The sequence below is a fragment of the Ammodytes marinus genome (genome assembly GCF_949987685.1).
Source record: "Ammodytes marinus genome assembly, chromosome: 1".
Taxonomy (NCBI): Eukaryota; Metazoa; Chordata; class Actinopteri; order Uranoscopiformes; family Ammodytidae; genus Ammodytes; species Ammodytes marinus.
The window spans coordinates 13,908,486-13,934,583 of NC_137230.1; the positions used below are offsets into that span (position 1 = coordinate 13,908,486).

Consider the following 26,098-nt stretch of genomic DNA (forward strand, 5'->3'; position numbering starts at 1 on the left):
TGGCATTGAAGTATTCAATGTTTTTAGAGCTTATGAATTAGTCAGCATATCTTTTTGATGATGAAGTTAAAATTTTGACCTTTCTTTTTTAACTTTGTTTCTTGTAAGGACACCAAATGAAATTCAATATTAAATGGTTGAATAGAACTTCCCCTTTAACATTAACAATATGTTTAGGGTGTGATGTTTAGACGACAAGATTGACACCACTTGCTCCCAGATCTGTTCCCTGACCATAACAAATGAGACATGACATGTTAATTAGTGTCTTTTAGAGGGTGTGGTAGTGGTAGGAAGATTTTTTTTAACCTCCAGGCAGAGCCAGAATAAGTATTTTGACTATAAAGCTGGGTTAACTTGCCGGCTTTAAGAAGAAAAGAAAAATAGATCAGCTCTTTATATATATAACTTTTTTATTATAATGAATTACGTGCATGTTGAAATCCTTTAACACCAATTCAAGAACCTGGAATCAGCTGGACAAAAAAAACGGAAGGCAAACCAAGAAGATGTAAAGTATATGGGTCGTGACACAAGTGGCACCTTCCTCCTAGCCAATTTAAAGGTGCTCTGAGAAACTTTCAGTTTTTGTTCATTCTTGCACCCCATTTGGACCAAAGCAGTAGTGTTTTTACTATGTCAGCTATAGTTCCAGGGCAAGGGACCCATGTCAACAGCATTGAAAAGAACTATATACAAAAAATAGCATTATTTGCACTGATGGTTTCGTTTGGTGTGATATATCATTTATGATCATCATAGGCAAAATTAGACTGGTTGGGAAATATTTAAAAGTTTCTCGTAGAACCTTTAAATAGACTCTAAGTGTCTGCATAACTAACATGTTGCGTGTGTGTCTGCCTGACAGCGAGTACGTGAGTGCGAACGGAGGCTCAACGGGTGGGTGGTCTGTCTGTTATGTGTTTCTACAAGGAGACAGAGGCATAAAACTGGACGTCTTATCTTCTGGCTGCCGAAATAATTTAGCTGGAGTCACATCAAGCCACTGCTAATATGTTTTCCTGGCCTGGGGAGCAGAATAGACCAGAGGGCATCTAATGAACCAGAAATGACAAATCACTGATTTTCCTGCTGCATTACAAAATGAGTGTCGGCACATTTATGCCTGCTGTGCATGTGTCTCAAATGGATGGGAAAGAAGTAGCTTAACGCACCATTTGTGGCTTATTTTCCAGATCTTACCCATCCATGGATTTCTATACCGGTTGCTGTTTCCACTTAAAAAAGTATACAGGCAGCAAAGTCTTTAGGTATTTTAGATAGTATTCCAAAAGTATACATAATTAGTAGGCAGGCAAGTAATTGATTTCCTTCACACGTTGTCAATGAAATGACTCATGAGAGAAAATAATCATTAAATAAGGAACAAACCCATATTTTATGAAAACTTACCCCAGTCGTCGCTGTTCGTAAAAACTGCGAAATACTGTTTACAAGAAATCTTTAATAAAAGACAAGTGTTACACCCTTGTAGAGAAGATTGACACAGATACATAATACACACACCATGTCAGAGTTGGTCTTATATACAAACACATTATTCAAGCAAATTCCATACAAACACACGTGTACACTCACACACACACACACACACACACACACACACACACACACACACACACACAAAGAGAGAGAGGAAGAGAGAGTAAGAGACAGGAAGAGAGAGACTGATTACTACCGCTGATCTTCCATATCCAAATATACCTAACGTATGCTATTTTTTGGCAATTGGTACAGTACACTTTTGCACACAAAGGGAATGACATGGAATGCTATAATGCATACACACAACTTGATACAGGCTGTCCCGGTATGCAGCAATGATTCACTCAGTGGAAAGACAGTCTGGAAAAAAAATCCCTCATTGAACCACAGCAGCGGGATGTTACAGCCATAGCATCTTGGAATCGGATGAGGAAGTATAAGGAAGATGGTTGAGCAATTGGGTACTGCAGTGGTGGTGGTGGTGGTGGTGGTGGGGGGGGAGGGGTGAACAAGTGGAAAGGCAATAGAAGGAGGCAGGAGATGGAGAGCTTGAGGATAATACATAACAGTTGGAAGAGGTCAGGTGTGAAGAGGGGTTAAAGCGTGCCTTCGTCCAGCAGTTTGTTGATGCCATTGCAGATCTTCCTCAGAGACAGTCTGTACTCCTCTCCGGTCCCGTACAGCTCGGCCAGGAACTCCCTGTGGGCAAAGTGGTTGAAGACGTGGTCGATGCGGCCGTGAGAGCGTGTGGTCAGGTGGTGCTCCACCAAGGCGTGAAGCAGGTCCCTGCACTCCAGCAGCAGCTCCGACAGAATATTCCGGTCGAAGGTGTACTCCACCTCGTAGAAGGACACCGCCGTCATGGCAGCCTGGTTCATCTTCTTCTTGAAGCGCTCCACCGTGTCCAGCTCGTCGGGGCTGAACTGGTGGTTGCGGTAGAGGATGCCGATCTTCAGGGCGATCTTGATCACGTCCTTGATGATCTTGTGGGCCTCCTTCTTGCTCTTGGTGTACTCGCGGCTGCTCCTGTACAGCTCGTCCAGGATCTCGCTGCTGGTGTCGTCCGTCAGCATGTTGGCCACCACCATGGTCGCCATCTTGCTCAGGATCTTCTTCTGGGCCTGCATGGCCAGGGAGCGAGAGTTGAAGCTCTCCTGTCCTGAGAAGGGAGAGAGAAAAAGACAGAGAAACAAAAGTGGTTCTGGATTAGTCCTAAAAGGTCAGAAATCTTCACTTTGCAGTTTACCTGGATTTTTCTGGGATGATTTCCGTCATCACCTTCTTAACACAGTAACATTCTTATTTTGCGTATGAGTGAACAGTTGAATTGGTTTCATTCATTTTCTATACTCGTTTTCAAAGCAGTAAATAGTAAATACAGATCCCATTGAAAGAAATCTAACCCTTTTGAATTAACTGTGTTAAAACAAAAGGAAAAGATCTATATCCAGTCGATACTGTAGAACTTATTGGAATCTAAGATGCAGCGTTTTGTAACTCCTATGCACAAATGTTCAATCAGCTATTATTCCTTCTCAACCTGTAAAAGAGACCACTTCTGTGATACTTTTTTTGTGATCAAAGAGGTGCTTGTGATGAGTGGATTTTTTATATTTCCACCAAAAAGTTTACATACACGGGGCCACTGTGGCTCAGGTGGTAGAGCGAAGGTCAATGAACGAAGGGATGGCGGTTCGATTCCTGCCCTGCCACTTGTGTCATGGTTGTTGTGTCCTTGGTCAAGACACTTCACCCTCCTTGCCTTGTGTGAATGTGTATGACTGCTGTTTGAGGTGGTGGTCGGAGGGGCCGTTGGCGCGGAATGGCAGCCAAGCTTCCGTCAGTCTGCCCCTTTATTATACTATCTATGGTCTGCCCCAGGGCACCTGTGGCTACTATCGTAGTTTACCACCACTGGTATGACATTGTGTGAATGAATGGAACCTGGAACCCTGTAAAGCGCTTTGAGTGTAAATAAAAGCGCTATATAAATCCAACCCATTATTACATTTCGGGTTTTTATCTACATTTTTTATATTTGCAATAGTATAGCTGTGTTATAATGAATGAACCAATTTGAAAACCTGTACACAAAAATAAAACTATTGTATGAACACCGTGCTGTATGTTTTCTATTACTCTACTAAATCATCATCTTTTGAGAAAAAATTTAATTAACGACACCATTTAGTATTTTATCATCTATCATTTAGTTTTTAATCATTATATAATGATTGAATTAAGAAATGTTTTGATTTGACAAGATGTTGTGTTGTTTGAAGGATATATTTGATTGTGTTGCATGTGTTAAATTTTTTGTGATTGGGAGACGATACTCAAACAAAAAGTGTAATTTTGGCCATAGATTTTTACTTAAGTCTTTTGTGTCAACTGTTATGAAAACTTAAATTATAAATGGACAAGTGCCTTCAAGCAGTTGATAACAACTGTACCATTCCGTAAAAAAAGATGGAATTATAACACAACAGCTGAACAATGATCCTGCTGAACTGAACATTGGAAAAAGTTGGCGCACCTTTACAGTCCATCTTAGCACATGTTATTATTAGGGTCTTTAACGAGAGCCTTTAAAACTCAGAAAATATGTTTACACGGAACAGCTGACTTCCATCTGGACAAAAAGGCTCTTGGATCTCTGTTGACTCATTCTGATCCAGATATAGGTCCTTCCTGTCACCGACACTGCTCTGTTCTCTATATGCTAAAACATTATCTGATCATTCGTTTATTTGTTCACATTGTTCCCCCCTTTTTTGTTACACAACCTCCTGTTTTGTAAAAACATTGTAGCAGTTTTTAATGTGAACTCAGTAAATATTTTTTGGCATGAAAACAAACTATAATCCAAAGTTACATATACAGGACTGTCACTGAATACAAGTTAAGTCTTGTCAAAAACTAGTAATAGTGTTTGAGGTGTTGATTGCAGATTTTCCTAAAAAGTTACAAAAGTAACTCAAAGCAGAACACAGTCTGAGCAAGTGAAAAGTGAGGAGTAGATGAAACACTGTGCAGCCCAATCCAAAGCAGGGTGGCGTCCTTCCTGGAGCTGCCAGTGGTGCGGTCGGCTGACTACAGGAGGAGGAATGACTATGTGCTCTGGATAACATCTAACAGCTGTGCACCGATAAGAACCTCTCTGCACACTGTCTCTCCTCCAGTCCAGATTGATCACAGTGTTATGCCATGTCTCACTGCAGTCACTATTTATTATAGAGGAGAACATCAAAGGCTGCCTGCATCCTTATCCAGCAATGCCAGCAGCTTTACGTGTGTATGTGTGAATGTGCCGAGTGGGAGGACCGAAAAGTGTTTTTTATTTAGGTGCCACCCAGCTACAAATTACTCACCAGATAACTGCTATTATGATTAAAGCTCAAGAAAGACATTACTTTTTCTAAGGCCCTTCCTCTTTCATATGTCCAGAGAGAGAGAGAGAGAGACAGACAGACAGACAGACAGACAGACAGACAGAGAGAGAGAGCGATAGAGAGCTAGTGGATGGGGGTGTCGTTACCCTGTGAGCCCAGCACTGAACGGCAGCTGAGCCCAAATTCAAAGAACACCTGCTTTGTTGTCATTATGATTTAATTAAAATGCTAAATTCACATCGCCATCACATCATTTGTCTCTCATTACACACTACAGTGGTGTACGCTGCACAACAATTGGGGTGAAATCCTATCCATGGCATTTCATGTTATTGTACAGAAGTGACATTTCATGTGTTGGTCTGAAGCTAAATGACATTTCATGTACATATGATTAGCCCACATTTACAGCTAATAAGGCAAATGTCTTTGTCTGCATTCAAGGATCTAATGTACTCTGATGCGTGTGCGCTATTTTGTACAGCTTCATGATAGTCCAGGGTAAGACCTTTATATATTATGTGAAAGGTAATGGGTGAGTATGAAGATATCAAACCTGCAGATAGAAAATGATGAATATCCTCTTCAAGTACAATAATAACCTGGACTCACTGAATAGGAGTCAGACTAAATGTGCAAACGTAAAAAGGATCTGAGCTACAGGTACTAATTAATAAACTCTTTGGTCTGTAAAGTTCCAGGGGGGCATCCTGACTGTACCATATAAATACACTTACCAAGCGATTATTTCCCAATCCAATGATGCTATTGAAAAGTAATAGGCACCTCTTTCATCAGGAAAACAAGATAAAAAGCAAACTTAACGCAAATGAAGTCCTGATTGCGCCATCATTTCTGCTTTTTGCCGGATTTTATTGTAGTGCAATATTTAATAAAAAATCCACTATGTTCTTTGCCAAGGTTTGTAGGGGTGGAAACGAGATTGACACCTCTAAAGTTGTCATGTCCAACATAGTAGCTAACAATTGCCATTTCCATACAGTTTGAGTCTATTCTCTGGTGTCCAATACTGACTTTTCTTTTGGCTCTGTTTTGGTCTCTGCCAACTCCTGAGGGAAAACATCTAGCTCGTTAGCTTCCAAATGTTTCAGTTTCTTCGTAAGGAGTCAGTTTACTTAAAGGTTGAATAAGCAATTCTGGAGAATTCTTGTTGACAAAATTACTACTACTGGTCAGTATCAGTGAATATCTCCTTGCGGTCCACTACCTTTATGTGTGTGCGCTGAGAAACAAATACAGTGTTAATACATAGCCTAGGTTCTGTAAACCGGCATGTTGCTAGCTCCGGTGTTCCCCTTTGTTTACACATCCATCTGTTTACAGAGCCTACGCTGTGTATAAACTGACACACAAATGCTGACTTGTAGCGGACCGTGAGGAGATATTCACTGATTTTGACAAAAAGTGATTTTGACAACAAGCATTCTCCAGAATCGCCCGACTCCACCTTCAACGATAAACAATAACCTGAAAGATGTTACCATAAAACTCTCTGTACAACTGAGGGGAATTGCAGACTTGGGGGATAATTCTCTGTGTTTGCAATCATGAGCGGCCCCTTCTACTCATATTTGATCTATTGGTGATGTAAACATATTGATTGGTGCAGCTTGAAGTGAGGCAGAATGAGTGTCTAAAAAGTCTATACATTAAAAACAAGTACACGAGTGACAGCATACAGTATGCTACTGTTCTGTGGTCTTTTTGTTAGGAGGGATGCATTGTATATTAATGAAGGATGTTCATAGTGCAAATCTAATCTAGCTAAGCAACATGCAGCAATCCAATAACTCGTAGACCCCCTAGAGTCAGCAAATGACTGTGAGAAATCTCTCTCATTTCTCTTACCTTGGGGCTGCTGCTTGGAAACTGCTTTTAAAGAGACAAAATATAAACTACGGTGCCTGCAGGTGATGCAAAAACAACACGCATCATATCTTCACAACAGCAACACGGTAGTTTCCATGATATTTGAATAGCCACAACCAAGATTTCATTAGGCAGATCTGTGCCTCTCTCATCAACAGGCTCTCTTTGTCACTGTTATTTCCTGTTTCTCTGAAGCAGCTCTTTGTTCCGGTGAGCCTCTGATATTCAGAAACCCAACTGGATAGATTTGTGAAACCCTGGCACACTGATTAAGGTGACAGCTCGCTCCATAAAGCCTGCCTTGTCAGAACCAATGGTCCAGCAGGCTATTCGGATCTGGATCCTTCCAGTACGTGTGTACCAGTCGCCTTTCTCAATGAATTTCTCTTCTGTGCAAATCTAATAGCCAGCATATGCGATTGTCATCACAAAGATGAATTTAACACATGACTGAAAAGAGTTCTGCATAAAAGTAAGGAACCGACTTGATCTCTTATGTTTTTTTAGTACAGAGCTAAAAGTAGACTAATTATTCTTCTGCCACCCTCCAATACACAGCCTGGAGCATGCTTCTGAGGACCAGCAGGTGGCTATATCGACTCACTCGCCTTGACCTCTGTCTCAGTGGTGAAGAATGTAAGCAAAAATGCAGGGGAGTGGGGGGATATACCATGAGGAATGGACATCAGTCTCCTTGAGGTGTGAGTCAGAATGCTGCGGGAGGAGGTCTATGATTCAGAGTCGGGCTGGAGATTTGAGCACATATACAGTATGCAGGGGTATAGACGATTGTAAGTGTGCACACGGAGACAATGAGAAGTCCACGCTTTCACACACACTCACACACACAGCCTGTCACCCAGAGGCTGAGATGAGTGACATGCATGAAGCACAGTGTCAGAAGGAGTTAGAGAAGAGTCCAAGCACTCAGGGGGAGATATGGCCGGACAAACTGTCTACCCTGTTACTTATCTATCTCCATGCTTTCACACTTTCTGTCATGGCTGCTCATTATTTTCACCACATCACTTGTCCTCGAGTATAAAGTTCTCACAGATTGAAGAGGGTATTCTGTACAACGTGTGAGAATAAGTTGCAGTGAACAAAACCAGGAGTAAAGTTATTCTATGATGCAGTGGTGTGCACAAACTGTCTAGGGACAGGGGCGAAAGATGAATAATTGGGCACCACCTTGAAAAAAAACTTTTCCATTGAGGCACTTTGATTCCGCTCAAATGCCTTTTGTAGGACCTAAGGTAGAGTGTAGAAGTCCAATAAGCCGACATTTTATATACAGTGGTTTAAATAAAGTAGGGCTGTCAAAATTATCGCGTTAACGCAGGGTGATTAATTTCTGGAATTAACGCGTTAATTTTTTTATCGCAATTAACACATGTGCAGAATGATCCGCCCCATGCATCCCACCGGCTCTGTACTACAGTCAATCTTAACGTTGTGGCTGACCCAGGACCAGTAGCTGCGCGCAGCCAAACATAACAGCACGCTAGGCCATGCCATGTTTTAAAGTTTTAAATTGCCAACGGCCACGTCTGTGTCGGGGGCATAGATAGTATATAAAATCAACTGCCGCGGGTGACAGTTGATGTCGGGAGCAACAGGAGGAGAAACATTGTCAGCTCTGTTCAGAGCCCGCAAGGACACAAACGTCTGCAGTTTTCAGAGGTGTGTGTGTGAGTAGACATCAACATAATGTCGGCTTCCTGGTACAAATGAACAGTCCCCTACGACGTGGTCGCACGTACACACACACACACACACACACACACACACACACACACACACACACACACCGCGGACTGTAATCAAGTTATATTCAAGAATGCACAACCTATAGATTCACAAAATAAAAGCCATTATATAGCCTATATTTGCCCAAAGACATAGTAAAGAGACAGACCAATTGAATGATGGTGTGGTAGGTATATCATTTAGTTTGATTTAAATTTATTTTCAGTATTAAAACCATCATTTGGATTTTTAATTAATAAAGATACTAATTTTAAATGTACATATCCACCTTCTGTCCTTTATCTTTCTGTTCATACAACAATATACAGAGAAAATTTTTCGGGCATATTTCGAATGATAAAATTAATCGTGATTAATCGTGATTAATCCACAGAATCCTGTGATTAATCTGATTAAAATGTTTAATCGTTTGACAGCCCTAAAATAAAGCTTTTCTTAAAATGGCACATGGTTCAAAAAGGGCAGGGGCAGTTGCTCCCCAAACCCCCCCAAACCCTCCAACCCACCCTGTGCACGCTACTGGGCAGTGGTAAGAGCCATCTGCCCACAAACTGGTTACATAAGAGTGTTTTGGGAGTTGGTGAAGTTGACTTTTAACATCAGGATTAGTAAGGTGCTTGCTGCTCTCTGGCCGTGGCTGTTGACTAGACAGTCTCTCTTTGTTCCGCCCAATGTTTTTAGAGTGCTGAGTCAACAGTTTCTGCTGCGCTGCATCAGAACATACATCCAGTGTGGAACATGGAAAACAGCCAAACCTGCCCTGCAAAAAATATCCATCTGGCCTGATTTATTTTCATCTCAGTCAGAGACGCATATATCAAGGGAGTGACAACTTATAGCCAATGTTTACACGAAAACTAATCCCCCCTTAGAGAAAAAGTATGACATTTTGGAAATTATCTTTATTAGCTTTCTGGCCGAGTGTTATGGCGCATACTATTCACATTACAGCTTTTGCATGTGCCTCACCATAATTGTATATGTGGCGTGTTGAGACAACAGCAGGGGTGCTTATTTGTTGATCAAGACCTAATGTATGCTTTGCTCTTGCAGCCAATTCCTGCGTTGACCAATTGGACTTAATGTCCTGTATTTATTCAAGGGTGAACCCCTTACCCTAACCCTTGACTTTGGCGCTAAAGATAAGTTAGCCATATCACAGCACCAACAGAAGATCTGGAGTAAAAAATACAGCGGGGGGCGCCCTTAGCTCAGTTGGTAGGGCGTCCCCCCCATGGGCCTCGGCCAGCAGCGGACCCGGGTTCGATTCTAACCCGCGGTCGTGCTCTGCATGTCACTCCCCTCTCTGCCCCATTTCAACTCTGTCTCTACACTATCAATAAAGCATAAAAATGCCAAAGAAAATATCTTAAAAAATAAATAAAAATACAGCGGAAACCACTAGCTTAGCTTCGTCCCACCGTAGTCAAAAAACCAACCTTCCAGCACCTGCCAACCTCTCAAATTAATATGTTTTATATTGTAGTTATATTGGAGTGACTTTTTCGATCACTCACTTGGCAGGTCTGGAAAGCACACAGAGACCATGTGATAAAAACTGGTGCAGGCCTATTTAGGAAGCGATAACCATATCCCTCTCGCAACATCTAGGAAATGAATCCACGTTTGAAGTTAAAAGAGCATATTTGTTATGTGTACAAAGTGATAAAACACTGGATGAAATAACTTGCTAATCGGAACATTTTCTGCAGCGTGCTGGTCAGCTGGGCTGTGAAACGGCATCCGGAGGCTTGTGTTGGTCCCGTTCCAGAGTAACCAGAGGAATGAGCCATTAGCAGCACTAGCAGCTAACACAGACGAGGGCCGACTGGCCTTTACTGAGTCAACCCTGGAGGCACTTGTGGGATTTTCAGGCTGGAACGCGGCAGAACACACACGTCTGAGTGAGGGCAACGAACTGTGTGAGTGTGTTTGTGTGAACCCCTGTGTGTCTGTGTCTTTCACTAGTTGCTTGGCTTCTTGTCTGGACAGCAGAACAAAAATTCAAGATTAATATAATACAGTCAGTCATCACAAGGAAAGACTGCCTATATATAGTGAGGATCAATGGTATTTATATAGAAGCCCAATAACTTTTTTGATCCGTATTTAGCCACTAACCGGTAAGATAAAACAAAAATTAAGTATATATTATATTTACTGTAGGCTAAATGTTTCTCAGCAGAAATATGAATAGCAATAACCGATGCACTGTTTAATGGCACCAAAACCTACACGTTGGGGATGCCAACACCTGGGATGTACCAGATCTGCAGGAATTTCTCTGACCTTTTCAAAAACGGGTAGTGATACCCACATTAAAATAAATTGAACAAAAAATGTAGATTTCCATATACAAGTATCTGGAGTATATATTTTTCAAAGCTAACTGATAAACATGAACACAAACTAACATACAAGAGGGTTTACTGATCTGTGAACAAAAAGGTAATTTAAACAAGGTTTATAAGAGAAGGAAAAATAAAGCAACTTGGAGAGCCTGGAGAGCTGTGCTTCATTTACTACTGTTGCCACTGATTACATGATGTTTTTGCTCGGAACATAAGAGCTTCAAGGCTGTAGATCCTGACTTTATCGGGTGTCTGAAACACACACACACACACACACACACACACACACACACACACACACACACACACACACACACAAACACAAACACACATGATTATTGATAAGTGCTTGCCTGTTTAGCGTTGCTAATGACAACATGCTCATGTTTATTATTGGACAAAACCTCTTTGCACAGGTGCATGGGATGTTATTTTTTTCCGTAGATAGACACAGATACATTTGTTCACCAGATGTGCTTGTATGGACTCCCCCTGCAGACACAGGTGTTCATGCACAATCGTTCTATTAGGGTTGCGTAGGATGAACGTAAAAAAGACAATCAAAAAACGACAAGACAGAAAAGTGTAAATAAAAACATTCTATTTGCCATACTCACTGATTAGCACATGTCACTCCATCTTCCAAACATTATTAGTTCAAAGAAAGGTCAGAGAAGTTAGGAGGGGTTCTGGTGACTGACCAACAAAAAAAGTTATTGAGCTCTGCAGAGCTTCCCTGTAGTCCCGGTGTAGACATCGGCAAAGTACAACATTTACTTTCCATGTGCAACCTATTTTCCAGTCACAGGCAGTAATGTATTTTATAAACGAATGGCCAATGCCCTGCCTCTCTGAAATGAGTGGTTGCCAGGCCATTCGTTACACGCTGTAAATGCTAATACAGCAATCTTTTCCAGACATTGTATTTTTTAAATATTTTCTTTTTATAAGGGGGTAGGCGTAAAGCACACATCCCCTTTTGCCTCTTGTGTACTGTAAAGTTGAACTTCTGCAGTAGTTGCATACATTCACATTCAAAGTCTGCCAGTTTGTGTGCTCATACCAATGTATTCATGAACTCCAGGAAATGTCCTTGGTAATAAAGTCCCTCGCCCATCAGCCCTGCCATTACACAGACTACAAAGGCAACATTATATCAACAATAAATCAATACTAAGAAAATGTCAGGGGAAAACGATCTCGGCGCAGGAGTAAGTAAACTAGGAAGAGAGAGCTTGACTTCCATTTAATTTGCCGTGGCCTTTTTTTTCCGTCTGCTTTTGGTTTCCAATAAGGAAGTCACTGAGGGAAGACTTTCTGGCTGCATTTACAAGACTTGAGGGGAAAGAATGGAGCGGGTCATTCAGCAACAGTAAAGGGCTTTTTAATAGCCTGCAGGGTTAGTGCTAAGCAAGCCTGAGAGGCCATGTGGGCCTGAGAGGGGAGCAGAGGATGGAGTGTGGTGCCAGCTGGTACCAGCGCTCCACTATATTGTGCAGACAAAAGGAGGGAGGGACGTATATATATTTCCCAGTGTCATTCTCCGGGGCTGCAGGCTTTGTGTGTGTCAATTCACTTCCACACACACATGGACAGAGACGTATCATAGTAAATGAAGCGTGTGAAGGTCCATCATGATACAAGCCTTCAGACACAGGGAGAGAGCAAGTATCCAGGTGGCGGAATAAATTCTGTCTTTTTTAAATGTCTTTTTTAATGTCTCTTCTCCACTTAATGTGGTCACGCAAAGGCTCCGTGCATGCTGCATTTTTGTCTCCCACTGCTCTAATCACAGGATGACTCAAACATACCTTCCTCCTCTGCCAACTCTCTGTTGTATTGCATGCTCTGAGGGGTGCATTTTGTTTCTACATGAACATATCTGGGGTTAAGATAAAGATAGAGAGAGATATTGCTTTTCTACTGAGAGTGAGACACAGTACAGTGTACTAGTGCGTTGATGTGCATTATTCATGACATGAAAAATCTGACTCTGAGCCAGTTTGCAAAAGGGCACTCTGAGCGCTGAAAGAGGAGGTCATTCACCATGCCATTAACAGCTGCTTAGAATGTAGAGGAGCATCCAGACCTTTAGGGTTAATAAATAACTTCCTTTTAATACCTTAATGACTCCCATTTGTGTGAAGCGGGGTTAAGGAGTTTAAAGTTCATTCCCTTTGGTGGATGTGCATGGTCTCTGGCTCAAACTGGACTGTGAGTGGAGGTTACAGCTATCTCATATTTTACTGGAAGCCAGTTTAACGACAGAAACATACAGATGTCTCGTCACAGATTCCCTGAGGCTTGTAAAAGGCATAATTCAAACACTGTGTAAAACATTTGACATGCAAATGGATGTTATGATCTATTTTGTGCAGTTAATGGTTTGTGCAGGTGTTAGCCGCTTCTGCTTAAACCGAGTTTTTTATTCAACCCAAAGGAGGGACATATAAGATATTGTAAAGATAAAGGACTTAAATAGGCCAACGCATCAATTGGAATATCATAAGAAAGCAAACGGATGGAGGTTAGTAAAAATAGTACCAGTGATAAAGTGCCTCATTAATTTGGCTGTATTGAAATGCAATAAAAGATTAAGACCTCATCCTGTGACTCACGTCTTTATGACGTTTTTGTTGGAGGACTGTGTGAATTCTGATAAGCGAATGATGAAGAGCAAATGGCTGCAGTGGTTTCCTTTGAAACCCTTGCCACCAGAACATTAATGCAACAGATTTAGACCTGACTTGAGAAAACTGTTTGGCTGACATATCAGCCAATATCTGCCCATTGCAGATAATGTTGTTGTCAGTGCGTATTTTAGCTGATGAGCTGAAAAAGCCACACAGAAAGATATATTTGAAGGTAGAGATGCCTTTACACAGTTTATCTACCATGAGCTCTGCCATTCAAGCTCAAGTTTGAGTTTTTATATAAGATGTTCACATATTTTGACAACAATAATTTAAAATAAAAAATATTGGTAATAACTGTCTATGGATTAATACAGATTAATATCAACTGAAAAATAATCAAATCTATTTAGAACTCACAAATATTGATAGCCTTGATGATACATATTATTATAGGTTAAGCTCTATTCACAAGAGCAAGTTATGCACATGTTACTTGTATATGCTGATGTAACATGTCACACTGTAAACGTATTGAAAGAACAAGCACATGCTATTTTCTATAGTGGTCTCATGCACAGGCTTTATCAGTTATTTTCTTGATATGCACTCTGTATTCTGCTGATACTGCTGTAAAACTGTTTTTATTAGGATTTCAACATCTCTTTCTCTCTCAAGCACTTTAAAAAAACACTCTACTACTGTCAATATTGGTTTGAACAACAGAGGACAACACACTATGAATGCCTTCGAGGAAAGATTGTCCAAAAATGTGCCCTGCAGTTTTCCCCATATTTACACAATAAGTACGTCTTGCACCTATCTATAGCAACAAGATCTCCACATGATCTTTCACTGATAGGGCGGCTAGGAACACTTTTGCCTTCAGGCTTGACAGGACAACATGTTGTATGTTCGTTTCCAGCATACTGATACCTTAAGAGATAGTCCGCTAGGAGTGTTTGTTAAAGAATGCGATGGTGTAATACTAAACCAAGTCTGCCATATAATTGGGTATGGATAAGATGTTACCTCTCTGATTTTCTATCCAACCTCAAATAAACTGTAACATTTTCCAACCTTGGTGGACTTGAATGAATGCATTGGTTTCAGTTTAAAGACAGATGCATTAACCTGAATGGAACTGTCCAAAACGAAAGCATATTAGGCAGTCTCAATGAAGATGGAATAACTTGGCCTCAACAAGATGTGACCAGTGACCACAATTCACGGTGATGGGCAGTAAAACAAGGTTTGACTCGCAAATGCATAATGTAAACAAACCTGTTGGGAGGGTTTCTGGATAACAGCAGACTGATGTTTATGTTAATGTAACTGTAATGAAGAGGTCTGATTTAGTGTGTGTGAGAAGTGTGTTTATCCTGGGTCTGCTGTCTCTTACTGTGACTAACAACTTGGGGGAGAGAGCACTTAGGAGCCTCCCTTGAGTCAGGATGGAAGAACAGACTGACTTTGGCAGCCTTTTTTAATGCCCCCTCATCTCTGTCTTTCTCTCTCTCTCTCTCTCTCTCTCTTTCTGTATGTCTGTCTCTCTATCTGTCTGTCTGTCTTGTTATTTCTCTTTCTCTCTCTTAGACCTAATACGTCCTGTAGAGCGGGAACAGAGGGATGAGGCCAAATGAGGCAGTTGCAGGCGATGTCTGATTGATTAATGTGGCGCTGGCTTGATCGCCTGTCACAAGGAATAGGAGGGTGGGGGGGGGAGAGAGAGATATGTCAACGAATGGACCTCCACCTTTAACTCTGCCCTGGGGGCATCACAGTCGCTCCTCGTTATGAGGGACCACAGAAGCTGCCGGACCGAGGAGGATGGGAAGTTGTATCCAAAACATCCTGTTTGTTTGGTACACATGATGCGTGGACTGTAGAGGGCCCTGTGAGATCCATGCCCTTTGACCTCCCCTATGCTGTACAAGCTAATGTCTTCACCAGCTGTGGTTTGCTAGCGTCTGGCATTGTTTAGTTAGTACACAGAGCCAGGCCAACAGTTAGCTGGTTAAGCGGGCATGGGAACTGGCTGAAGGCTGTCTCCCATCTCTAGCGTCCCTCCCCCAGGGAGCTTCTCTGGAAAAACTACTCTGCCACGATCATCAGTGGAGGGTAAATATGCTGATCATTTCTACATGGGTAAATGACAGATTTGCAACCACAAGTCGAACCGTGACCAGGGTTTGCATTTACGCCATCAATTCTCCGTCATGTCTGAAACACTTTGCTTACAGGATGTCTTGTTTTAGTGAAACAAAAACGGCTTTACTTATATGCAAAGTTAAAAAACAAGTTGCATAAAACCAGAAAAGAGAGCTGACTACAGTCAAACAGAACTGACCGAAAAATGCAAAAAACTGTAGATAACCACCTAAAATTTTTATTTGACTAACAAAACAGTGGCCCATTATTTATAGAAAGCCGGAGACAAATGTGTGGGTCTGTGGACTGTAATGATAGACTGTGAGCCTGGGGACTAATAAAAAACAGAGGAGGGTAAGTCGTTCGGGCTTTTCTTACTTTATCAGGCCCGGAGCACAGACACAAAGTTCCCTTGACTTTCTCCATCCAAAAGACAAAAACTAAGCTATTAACAGAAAGAGAAAGAGGGTTAGAGAAAGATGGAGGTTTTTATTTTGTTGTCAGAACTGGCAACATTTACACTTTCATTTCAAACCATTTAATCAAAATGAATAGAAGTGAGCAGAAGAAAGTAGACAACGCCAAGAAGTAAGAGAATATATGTTTGCTTTTAGAAAATGCTCGGCTATTAGAACCAACACCAGAAATGAAAAATAAATATACTATCACAGCCTTTTTTAAATGTCTACAGATGTGTCACCAGTGCGTGGAGGAGTGATTGAACGAAGGATGGAGGAGGGAGGGGGTGTTAAAGAAAGGAAGGTGAAATCACACATCCATGTTTTGATCGTCTATAGTCCCTGTCAAAGTCCCTTTGCGTCAGAAACAGACCCGTACATCATCACCCTCATTCTCACCTATATTTTTTGTAGCTGTATTTAGTACAGTCTGCATTGGGTGTGTGTCTTTGCCTGATGCTCATGAAAATATATTCTCCTTTATTGTTCACCCCTTTTACTCTGTCTATTTCTCACCACATCAACACTGAGCTGAGGGGTTAGTGGCAAGGAAGTGAGAGTTTTTCCGGGCCCTGGGTAAGTGGCTCCTCTCATAGACCTCAGCCAAGTCCCAGCATGCCGTGGCATCGTTTACAAAGAGATACACATGCACACAAGATGCTTACACACGCACGCACACACACACACACACACACACACACACACACACACACACACACACACACACACACACACACACACACACACACACACACACACACACACACACACACACACACACACACACACACACACACACACACACACACACACACACACACACACACACACACACACACACACACACACACACACTGCATGCACAAAGGCCTTTGCCAGTTCTACCCATTACTTTGGCCTCCTGGTTTGTTTACTAGTTCACCCATGCTGACCGAGTTTATATAGGAGTGAGGCACCGAGAAGCTTTCGAATCACTATTAGCCCCCAGTTTGTCTTTGGATTTGTATAGAGTAGACTCCCCTGCCCCTTGCCCGCGAGCTATCCTCTCTACCACTGGCATCCATTGCTCAGGGGGTTTTCTCATAGAGGGTTGCTGTCATGTAAAGCCAAAACATTCTTAGAGTGTTTTCTTTCCCAAATCAATATCAATAATGGGCAATTACTTTAGTGGACAGTGTTTTTTAGACATAAGGAGATTATGTTACAACTTAAATGTTGGTAAAATGACATTAGAAGAGAGCATAAGTGATAATGATATAGACAATGACATACTGTAGCTGTGCTAAAAGCTACTATCTTAGTAGCGCATTTGTCTGTAACCTATGCTAGCAAATTAATTGATGTGAACTTTGTGATGAAAATTAAGGTTTTATTAAGTGTTGTGGTAGTACTCAATTATATTATTGTGTGACTTTTTTAAATGCTGAATGAGTCATTGCAGTTACAAAAGTTAATAGAACAGCGGCTAAGCTCATCTTGACCTCAGGATAATGCAACATTTAGCATTTAACAACTACAGCTCCCATAGGTTAGGCAAACCCAGCGTCCCAATGCATAAAGTGATTTATTTTAAAATAACAAGGGATTTCTATTAGCCAGGACAGTATATGCTACCACTTTTCATGAAGGCACATGAAGTAAACCCACAATGTGAAAATAACATGGAGTTATAAATGATAGGGGTGGGGTTTGAGCTGTCCACGCTGCCTCAATTAAAAGCTTGCTCTTGCTTGGATTGAAGTGATAAAGTTGGACAGACTTTGAGCTGTGGCCTTGGAGGCCCTCACTGTGCATCACACACTTCAGTGTAAAGCCAAAGTGCTGCTGCGCTCTCAGCTGCCAACCCACCGCTAACTAATGACCAGGAAATAACTGTGGCTCACACACTCACATAAACACACACACACACACACACATTTGTAGATGGGTTTCTTTCTTTTTTAAGCAAATACATTCCTTCTCTCGGCTTAATCCTCTCCACTATCAGCCAAAACCTAATCCCCCCCATACATTCATTCAAATCCAACCTTTAGGGGTAACAGAGTGTGGCGTTTTAGTTTGAAATATCCAAACCTACATGGTCTAACCCACAAATTGAATTGCCACATTTGCTTCTTCTGTCCGTTCCGCTGCCTCCCAGGAGGAGAGTTTTATAGGTGCTCTCAAAGCAGCTTAATGTAACATAGTGCTATACATTAACTAGAACATATTATGTTGAATGTGTGTTTTCTACTTTCTTTCCATACCACACCCAGATACAGTATTGCTATAATCAGCACAGTTAGTTCAGTTTTGCCAGAGCTAATAAGTGTGAAAAAGGTTTTTTGTGTAACTTCCTCCCACTCAAGCCAGATTTCTCTTTTATTTTGCTGCCAAACTAAGCAAGTGGGAGAGTAACAGTCTCCATTTAACTTGATATAATCAATGTGCTAAAGTTATATTAGGAGAAGTAAGCAAAGACAAATCCAGATTACAGTATCTTCCACACACACACTCAAAATGTTCCCTCAATGATTGTGAACCATCAACACAGGTGATCGATTCACAATCAACGACACACACACACACACACACACACACACACACACACACACACACACACACACACACACACACACACACACACACACACACACACACACACACACACACACACACATTATGCACACGCTCCTACAGCTCCAGCCTTCCCCTATAATGCACACTGCCCTCCCTCAAACAGCCTCTCACACCAGGCGCCACTAGTAACTGTTTGCTTTACTTCAACTGGCCCTGCATTGAAACCACAGCCTTCTCCTCCTCCTGAGTGTGTGTCTATACGAGGCCTTGTCAAAATGCTTCTGTGGTCGAACGAACTCCATGTTTCAGTAATGGCTCCTCTGTGGGAGAACAATTCTTTCCCCAAATTGTCCCACAAACACTATGAAAAATGCCACAGTATTATCGTGTGCATATGAGGGAAAACACACTCCCACACCGGTCAGGGACCTGGGAGTTTTCAGATTTGTCTTTCACTGCAGCTAGAGGAAAAAACACTTTCTCCTGAGTCGTCTTTTCCACTTAGGGCTTCACTCTTGCTTTCTTTTTCTTTCTTTTTTTCAGTTCATGTTACAATTTTCCAGAACTGGCTCCTGGTGTCTCGTGTGTGTGCGTGCGTGCGTGCGTGTGTCTGTGTGTGTGTGTGTGTGTCTGTGTGTGTGTGTGTGTGTGTGTGTGTGTGTGTGTGCGCGCGTGTGTGTGTGTGTGTGTGTGTGTGTGTGTGTGTGTGTGTGTGTGTGTGTGTGTGTGTGTGTGTGTGTGTGTGTGTGTGTGTGTGCAGGGCCTGTGTGCAGTGTGCTCTCTCCATCTGTGTGCCAGATTAAAGGCGGGGAAGAAAAAAAATCAGGGATCCATGTGTTGGGCGAGCACAAGACCGAGGGAATGAGCAGGAAGAGCGTGGGCATTTTTTAAAAGTGTGTGTATGTGTGTGTGTGTGTGTGTGTGTGTGTGTGTGTGTGTGTGTGTGTGTGTGTGTGTGTGTGTTCACGTCTGTGGATGGGACTGACATGTGTATGCAGAACTGGCCCGCTCTGCCTCTCGTCTCCCATGCGTAAAGCTTGTGGCTAGTTTGCCAACATGGCAGTCGTGAGGTAGAAGTGCTCCCGTTGTCTAGTGCAGCAGTGATTTCCAAAATATGTGAAGTGTTTGTGGAAATTTGGATTGGGGGCAAATTAAGAATGGCAACATCTGAAGAGTTTGTTAGTATCTGTGTGATTGCTGACGAAGGACGAAAATCATCTGGCCGAAGATCATTAAAGTTCACTTGTGTTATCGACATCTGCAATTTTTTTTGTTTGTAATAATAACCACAGCCCTCATGCCCTCATGGATTTCACAGCTGTTATTACAACAGCTTCTCTTTTTTTCGACAAGTCCCCTTTCCATAGAATATTTGAAGTTTACACAGACGGCTTGAAATAGCTCTGCAGATGGTAGATCGGGTTATGGCCTTATAGTGAGTGGCGTCACCATGGATAATGAATCAGGCAAAAGTAGAACGTGGGCCGATTCTTCACCAACATTATTTCAGACTGGCTTGACGTTGACGCCACAAACAATTATTCAATTCCCTGAATGCACTGGTATCTTTGAAATCACTAATCACTGTTCAGTGAAAAATAAATGTCTACTCTTGTGAGCCCATTGTGAGATGTGGACTCCAACAGAGCAGGTGTGTTGAAGGTCAGCCTCGCATTGATTCATAATTAGGTGTGGTCATTTACTTTCCACCACAGAAACGAAGGGGACAGGACTGCTGGATGAATCAAATTGTATTTGTATGGTTAGTGGTGCGCTCACTGAATGACTGGATGGTTGTGGTAAAAAATACATTTGTATAAGCCTTTGTGTGTGTGTGTGTGTGTGTGTATGGTTTATTTTTTGTACTAGCTCTAAAGGGTATTTCTTTCACTTGAGTTACAACGTATATCTCCTAGTAACACTGTTCTTAAGACTTCCTATGTTGACAGCACAACATCACAAGTTTCACTCAAAGGCTGAATGGACCAAGGTCAGGCATGTTCTCCGTGGAGTTCATTGTGGTAAGAATACTTGAGAGGTTGAGTGAAAGTTGGTGCAACTTAAAGTGATAGAACTGAGCTCATTGTCTCTTAAACAAGTATCCGAGGGTGGATTTAAGGGAACACACACTACTATTAAGAAGTCAGTGTCACTCTCCAAGATCATGCACTAACAGCTCTAGGGGAGAGGACATAAACGCCAGCTGAAACGAAACACCTCAATGTTTACAGTGCTGACAATTTATTTGATCCGGAATACATATTAAAACGCGTAGATCAATCCAATTTTCCTCGCCCACATATCCAGTACTAAGGGTCATGTTTGTGTATGGCAGCACAATCAAAATACTCCTGTTTTCATAATACATTTGCTTGGGTTACGTGGTGACAGTTGACATTATGAAGCGAGCCTAACCTGTATTTTTCCCCTTACAGTTGACTGGAGAGTAGTAATTGCAGCAAGGCGAAGAAAAAATGAGCACAATGCTTTTTATTAAAAGACTCCAGGCTCTTGCTTTCTCTTGACGAAGGAAAAAAAAGTAATTCAGATTTTTGCTCCCATGTCACCCTCTCTATTCAACACGATTATCATTGTTTTTAGGCCAAAAATACAGGAGTTACATGCGCTTACAGTACAAAGACTATCACGTTGCACAATACTGGAAGCAGATCACAGCAACTGTGGAAAAATGAAAAATGTTTTTCACCTTTTGCCTCTGGCCAAGTCTCTTGAAGACAGTGCACAATGCTTCACATGAAAGTGAGATAGATGAAGGGTCTGCCTCTACAGAATGACTTGTTCAAAGGTGCACCGCCCCGTGGCTTTATTTACAAGAGTCCTGCTTGATGTTTTAACCTTGAACTGTCTGTCTGACATCATCAGATGTTGCAGATACGTCGTCACCTGCTGATGATGTGTCTAAAACTTTTTAAGCTCTCCTATTGAGGTTCCTCTCCCTTTGCAAAATGGACCAAAGGACAGACAGACAGACAGACAGACAGACAGACAGACAGACAGACAATGGGCCAGATGGACAGACAGATGGTTAGAGTTCAACAGAGCATCATTAATGAATGAAACTCAACACCATTAAATAAACAGGCCCTGAAACAGCCACATCATCAACATTATATCACCATCGCTAACTGGGGCATCAACACATGCCCTTAAATGTCAGTCGTTTGACATCTACAGCAGATCTATCTACTGATGGCGCCCAGGGACAGTGCACCCATGTGCCTAATGAAAAAATCATTGTATGGGAACCCACTGTGCTCTAACAGAGGCTATTTAAAGCATCAATCTGAAAGTGAAAACAAATCAGAGGAAAAGTTTTACTTTTACTAGATGACGTACAGCGCAGGTACATTTGACTGTTCCAGTTTGCTGCACTGTGTCACATTTGATGCATGATCTTTCAACATAAACTTTTTTCTCCAGAAGGAACAGTCTCATCTTACAGTTCAATACATTGCCCACACGCTTGGAATGCTGGGAAAAATATCCCAAATGAGAGGCACTCAACTCTGAAGATTGATTGCGTTGGTATCTACTTGTTCAATGTTTGCGCACAACTGTTAACTCTCACCATAGCAATAAAAATATTTGCTCTGCTACTCCGGCACCATAAAACGTTGAGGAAACAATTTAACTACCTAATGACCCCACACAACTTCCATTAAACTGTGAGATGTAGCACAGAGTGGAAGACTGTAGCCATGGGGAAGGCTAGTGGTTGGATGTGTTGATGACCAAACTGGCATGCACGTGTCAGAGCTTGCCTTGTTCCTGGTGGCGACTGAGCCAGCTTTCAATCAGCTCTTGCTATAGTCACCACCAGCATTGGAGAGTGCATGCATCACAGCTCACATTCACATTTGTACTTTCTTTTGACACATGGGTTACATAAATACTGGATAAAAGGTAAACGATTACCATGATTCTTGATTTTGTGGGCAATCTAAAGATGAATCCACATGTTTAGGTAAACTGCTGTTCAGTGCAACGAGTCTGCACTGTGACTAAATGTGACTATATGTTGAGGGTCCACAGTGCTTGATTGAAAGTGCTTGAAAGACACAGGCAGAAAGGCACTCACCCTGCCCCTTGAACTGACTAATGCAATACAGTTTAGAGTGTGTTTTTTCTCAAAGTCCTATAGTTCGCATAACATGTCAGAAACTGATGTGGTAATGGTCTTTTGAAGGCTTACCTGTAGAGAGGTCTCCGTCACTCTGTTCTCCCGAGTCTGAATCCATCTTCCCCTTCAGGACAGTGTTTGGCTGCAGAAGCTCTGGTTCCCCTTTCCTCTCCAGCGAGTCTTCCTGGTTTCTTTAACCACCCCCTCCTAAATGTATATATATGATGTGTATATAGCCTTTATAATTTCTCAAGTATATTTGTTTCCTCCTGGTGAGCTGAACTTCCCCTCCCAGCCTGGATTATACTGCAGCTGTGAGAGGAATGCTACTGAGCTGATTTGCTGAGCTGTTTTTTTGTCCTTCTTTTTTAGGTGCTCTCTCTCTCTCTCTCTCTCAGTTCCTTTTCGCTCTGTTCTGTTCTTCTGACTCCCTCAGTTTCCCTCTTCCCTTCTCATCTACTTTCTAATGCTCCCTCCCTCCCCTCTCTCACTCGCTCACTCACTCGCTCTCGGTCCGGCCCCCTTCCGGTTTCTCCCTCCCTTGTCCCTACCACTGGGTCCCTCATCCTCCTCCTCCTCCTCCACTTCCCTTCATTCGGTGCAGTCACACTCAGCCTCTTCACGCTCTCCCTCTCCCTCTCTCTCCACTCAAACTCTTTCTCTACCTCTTTCTGTATGCCTTAAGTGCCGTCTCTTGCTCTCTCTCTCTCTGTCTGCCTCTATCGCCCTCTTCTGTTCTCTGTCTCTCTCTCACTCTGTCTCTCTCTCTCTTCCTCTCTCTCTTTCTCTCTCTCTGTCTCTGGTTCAGAGTGCTGCCTGTGTTTTAGCAGAGCAATGGGAGAGAGACTCATTCATGGCAACTTGAGATTCATCTCCAGCAGTAAAATATCCCATGATCCCTGCTGACTTGTTACTGACTGGCTGGCAGTTATAAAAATCAGTCACTTAGTATTTGATGGGGGGGGGGGGAATTTGGTCACATGAAGTCAGGCCAAGTTAATGACTTACTTTCCACATCAGTAATCACTGAATGGATCTGAAGTGTTTTTGGGGACGTTTAAAATGTGACCGCACCTTCAGAAAAGGAAATTCCACCCCCGTTATTGGCTCATACTGCTCAATTGTACAGTTTTACAGTGTGCTTCCTATGACTAATCACTTCCACCCAAAGCCAGCTATATATTTAGATTGCCTTACTTTGTGACAGGAAGTCGTCCGTCTCAATTTGTGGCAGAGACTCTTTGCTTGTTTTTGGATAGATGCTCCAGCATGTGCTATTTTATGGCCGCTCGACAAATGGCAGACTTTTCTTTTCATTCAAAAGAATTCACAGCAATATTTTCACAGTGTCCATATTTGTCTTCCGGGTTCGATTTTCTCGTCATCACTTGTCTCATTGAATGCCAGCTCTTTACAATTCAGAGGGTCTGTGTGTCCTTTTGAAAATGCATTACCATTCAACACATACACTGTTATGACTTGATGCAGTACACGAGACTGTAAGGCGTAGTTTTTCAGTCTCATATGAAAATCTTAAGAATGAAAGACAATGGCCGCCTGCAATGTCCCCATCCAGTAAAATGTGGTGAAGCTAAGAAATAGTATGGATATATTCCGTCAGTTTTCAAAAGGAAGCGCTTCTGGCTTCAGAATGAAGCAGAAGATTTGTTGTTGACTCACCATTTAAAACATTGAACAATAAGGCGGACAGGATTTGTTTGGTAGAAAAAAGCTATAACAGTTTCTCCACCCACTGTAAGTCGCTGGATGTTATGTTTAAAATAATGGTTGTGACATTCACTGGAACTCTCACTTCCCACTACCGAATTGCTCTTCCACAGCAGAAAACAATAAACAAATGGAGGCGGTCTGGGAAACACTGTGTGGAGGCTCGAGGCTGTCACTATACAAATAACTCGTAATTCCAAAATAGCTCCAACACATTGAACATGACAGACAGCTGATGTGTAAACCATGTTAGGGTGGGGTTTCTCTTTTTATCAACTTGAATAACTTCTTGCATCTGTGAATTAACACAAAGCTCCCCATTCAGGAGTATGGGGCAGGTGGGAGTGAGGTTGGTGGTCCTACAACAGTTGCAGGTGATACCATCTCCCAGGTGTGGAGCTGGCTGTTACTCAGCATGAACACCGGGCACCAGATGGCATTGGCCTGCCTGCCCACTGCCATAGGCTTGGACTTATCTTCAACACCGCATTTGCATGTGTGTGTGTGTGTGTGTGTGTGTGTGTGTGTGTGTGTGTGTGTGTGTGTGTGTGTGTGTGTGTGTGTGCATGTGTACACTCCTACAATATAGCATGAATAGAAACATACAGTGCTATTGCCCGGAGACCAAATTAAAGCATACAGAATATAGTGAGTTGATGGTATCTTGGCCATTTGATTTGTGAGTTCTTTTGATTGTATAATTGAAAGCTGTACTGTCAAATCTACTGTCTTTGCATGCTAGGAAAATCCAACCCCACTAACAGGCAGTGGTGTAGTACTCGATACCTATTTTTGGAAGGTCTTGGTCTCGTCTCGGAGTGGACTGTACTTTCGTCCGGGTCTCAGACAAAGAGGACTTGAAAACTGCTGGGGCTTTCACTAAATTGCCCGTGCATTGTCTGATTTATTTGTTAAAAGCATTACTGTGATTGGCAGTAAAACTTCCTGCAGGAACAGGGTTCCTAATGGAATAATGTTAAGTATTATGTTGATGCTTGTACTTTGTAGAAGGATCTGGAATGCAGAACTTTTATTGGTAACATTATTTATTTTATAGTGCAATATTGCTGCTTTTACTTAAGTAAAATATCTTAGTAATCATTCCACCAACTTCAATATTTACTATACTAAATTAATTTAGTTTGATTGTAAAATATTATTCTCTGATTCCTGTTGTGATGGGAAAATATTTGTTTGTGTTTTTTTCCTGTCTCCTTTAATAATGTTCCCTATTGTTTACTGTCTTGAGACAGACACACTGTCTTTTTAAGAAACTGATCAGAGAAAACATTGGAGGCCCTGAACGGGTGACTGTTTTCCTTATATTGATCTGTCAAGTGTTTCCTCTTTAGTGTCCCCACCTTGTGAGGGGTCTTTAGTCTTGTTTCCCGAGTGAGTCTCACTGATTTCTGTATATTGGATCTTAAAAATTATTGTGCTTTTTCATCTTTTCTGACCTATAAATGTTGTTATAATGTTGTCAAAACGGTCAAATAATAACGCATTTAGACGTATTACC

General features: G+C 41.9%; 1 protein-coding gene across 1 annotated transcript; it reads right to left on the reverse strand.

Moving 5' to 3' along the window:
• Window positions 1-1,448: 1,448 nt before the first annotated feature.
• Window positions 1,449-23,269, reverse strand: tnfaip8l3 (tumor necrosis factor, alpha-induced protein 8-like 3). The gene is made up of 2 exons (XM_080034095.1): window positions 22,924-23,269; window positions 1,449-2,665 (listed from the first exon to the last, which is right to left on the reverse strand). Exons 1-2 carry the CDS (start codon window positions 22,967-22,969, stop codon window positions 2,103-2,105), a joined length of 609 nt encoding a protein of 202 aa, XP_079890221.1. The 5' UTR covers window positions 22,970-23,269; the 3' UTR covers window positions 1,449-2,102.
• Window positions 23,270-26,098: the final 2,829 nt, after the last annotated feature.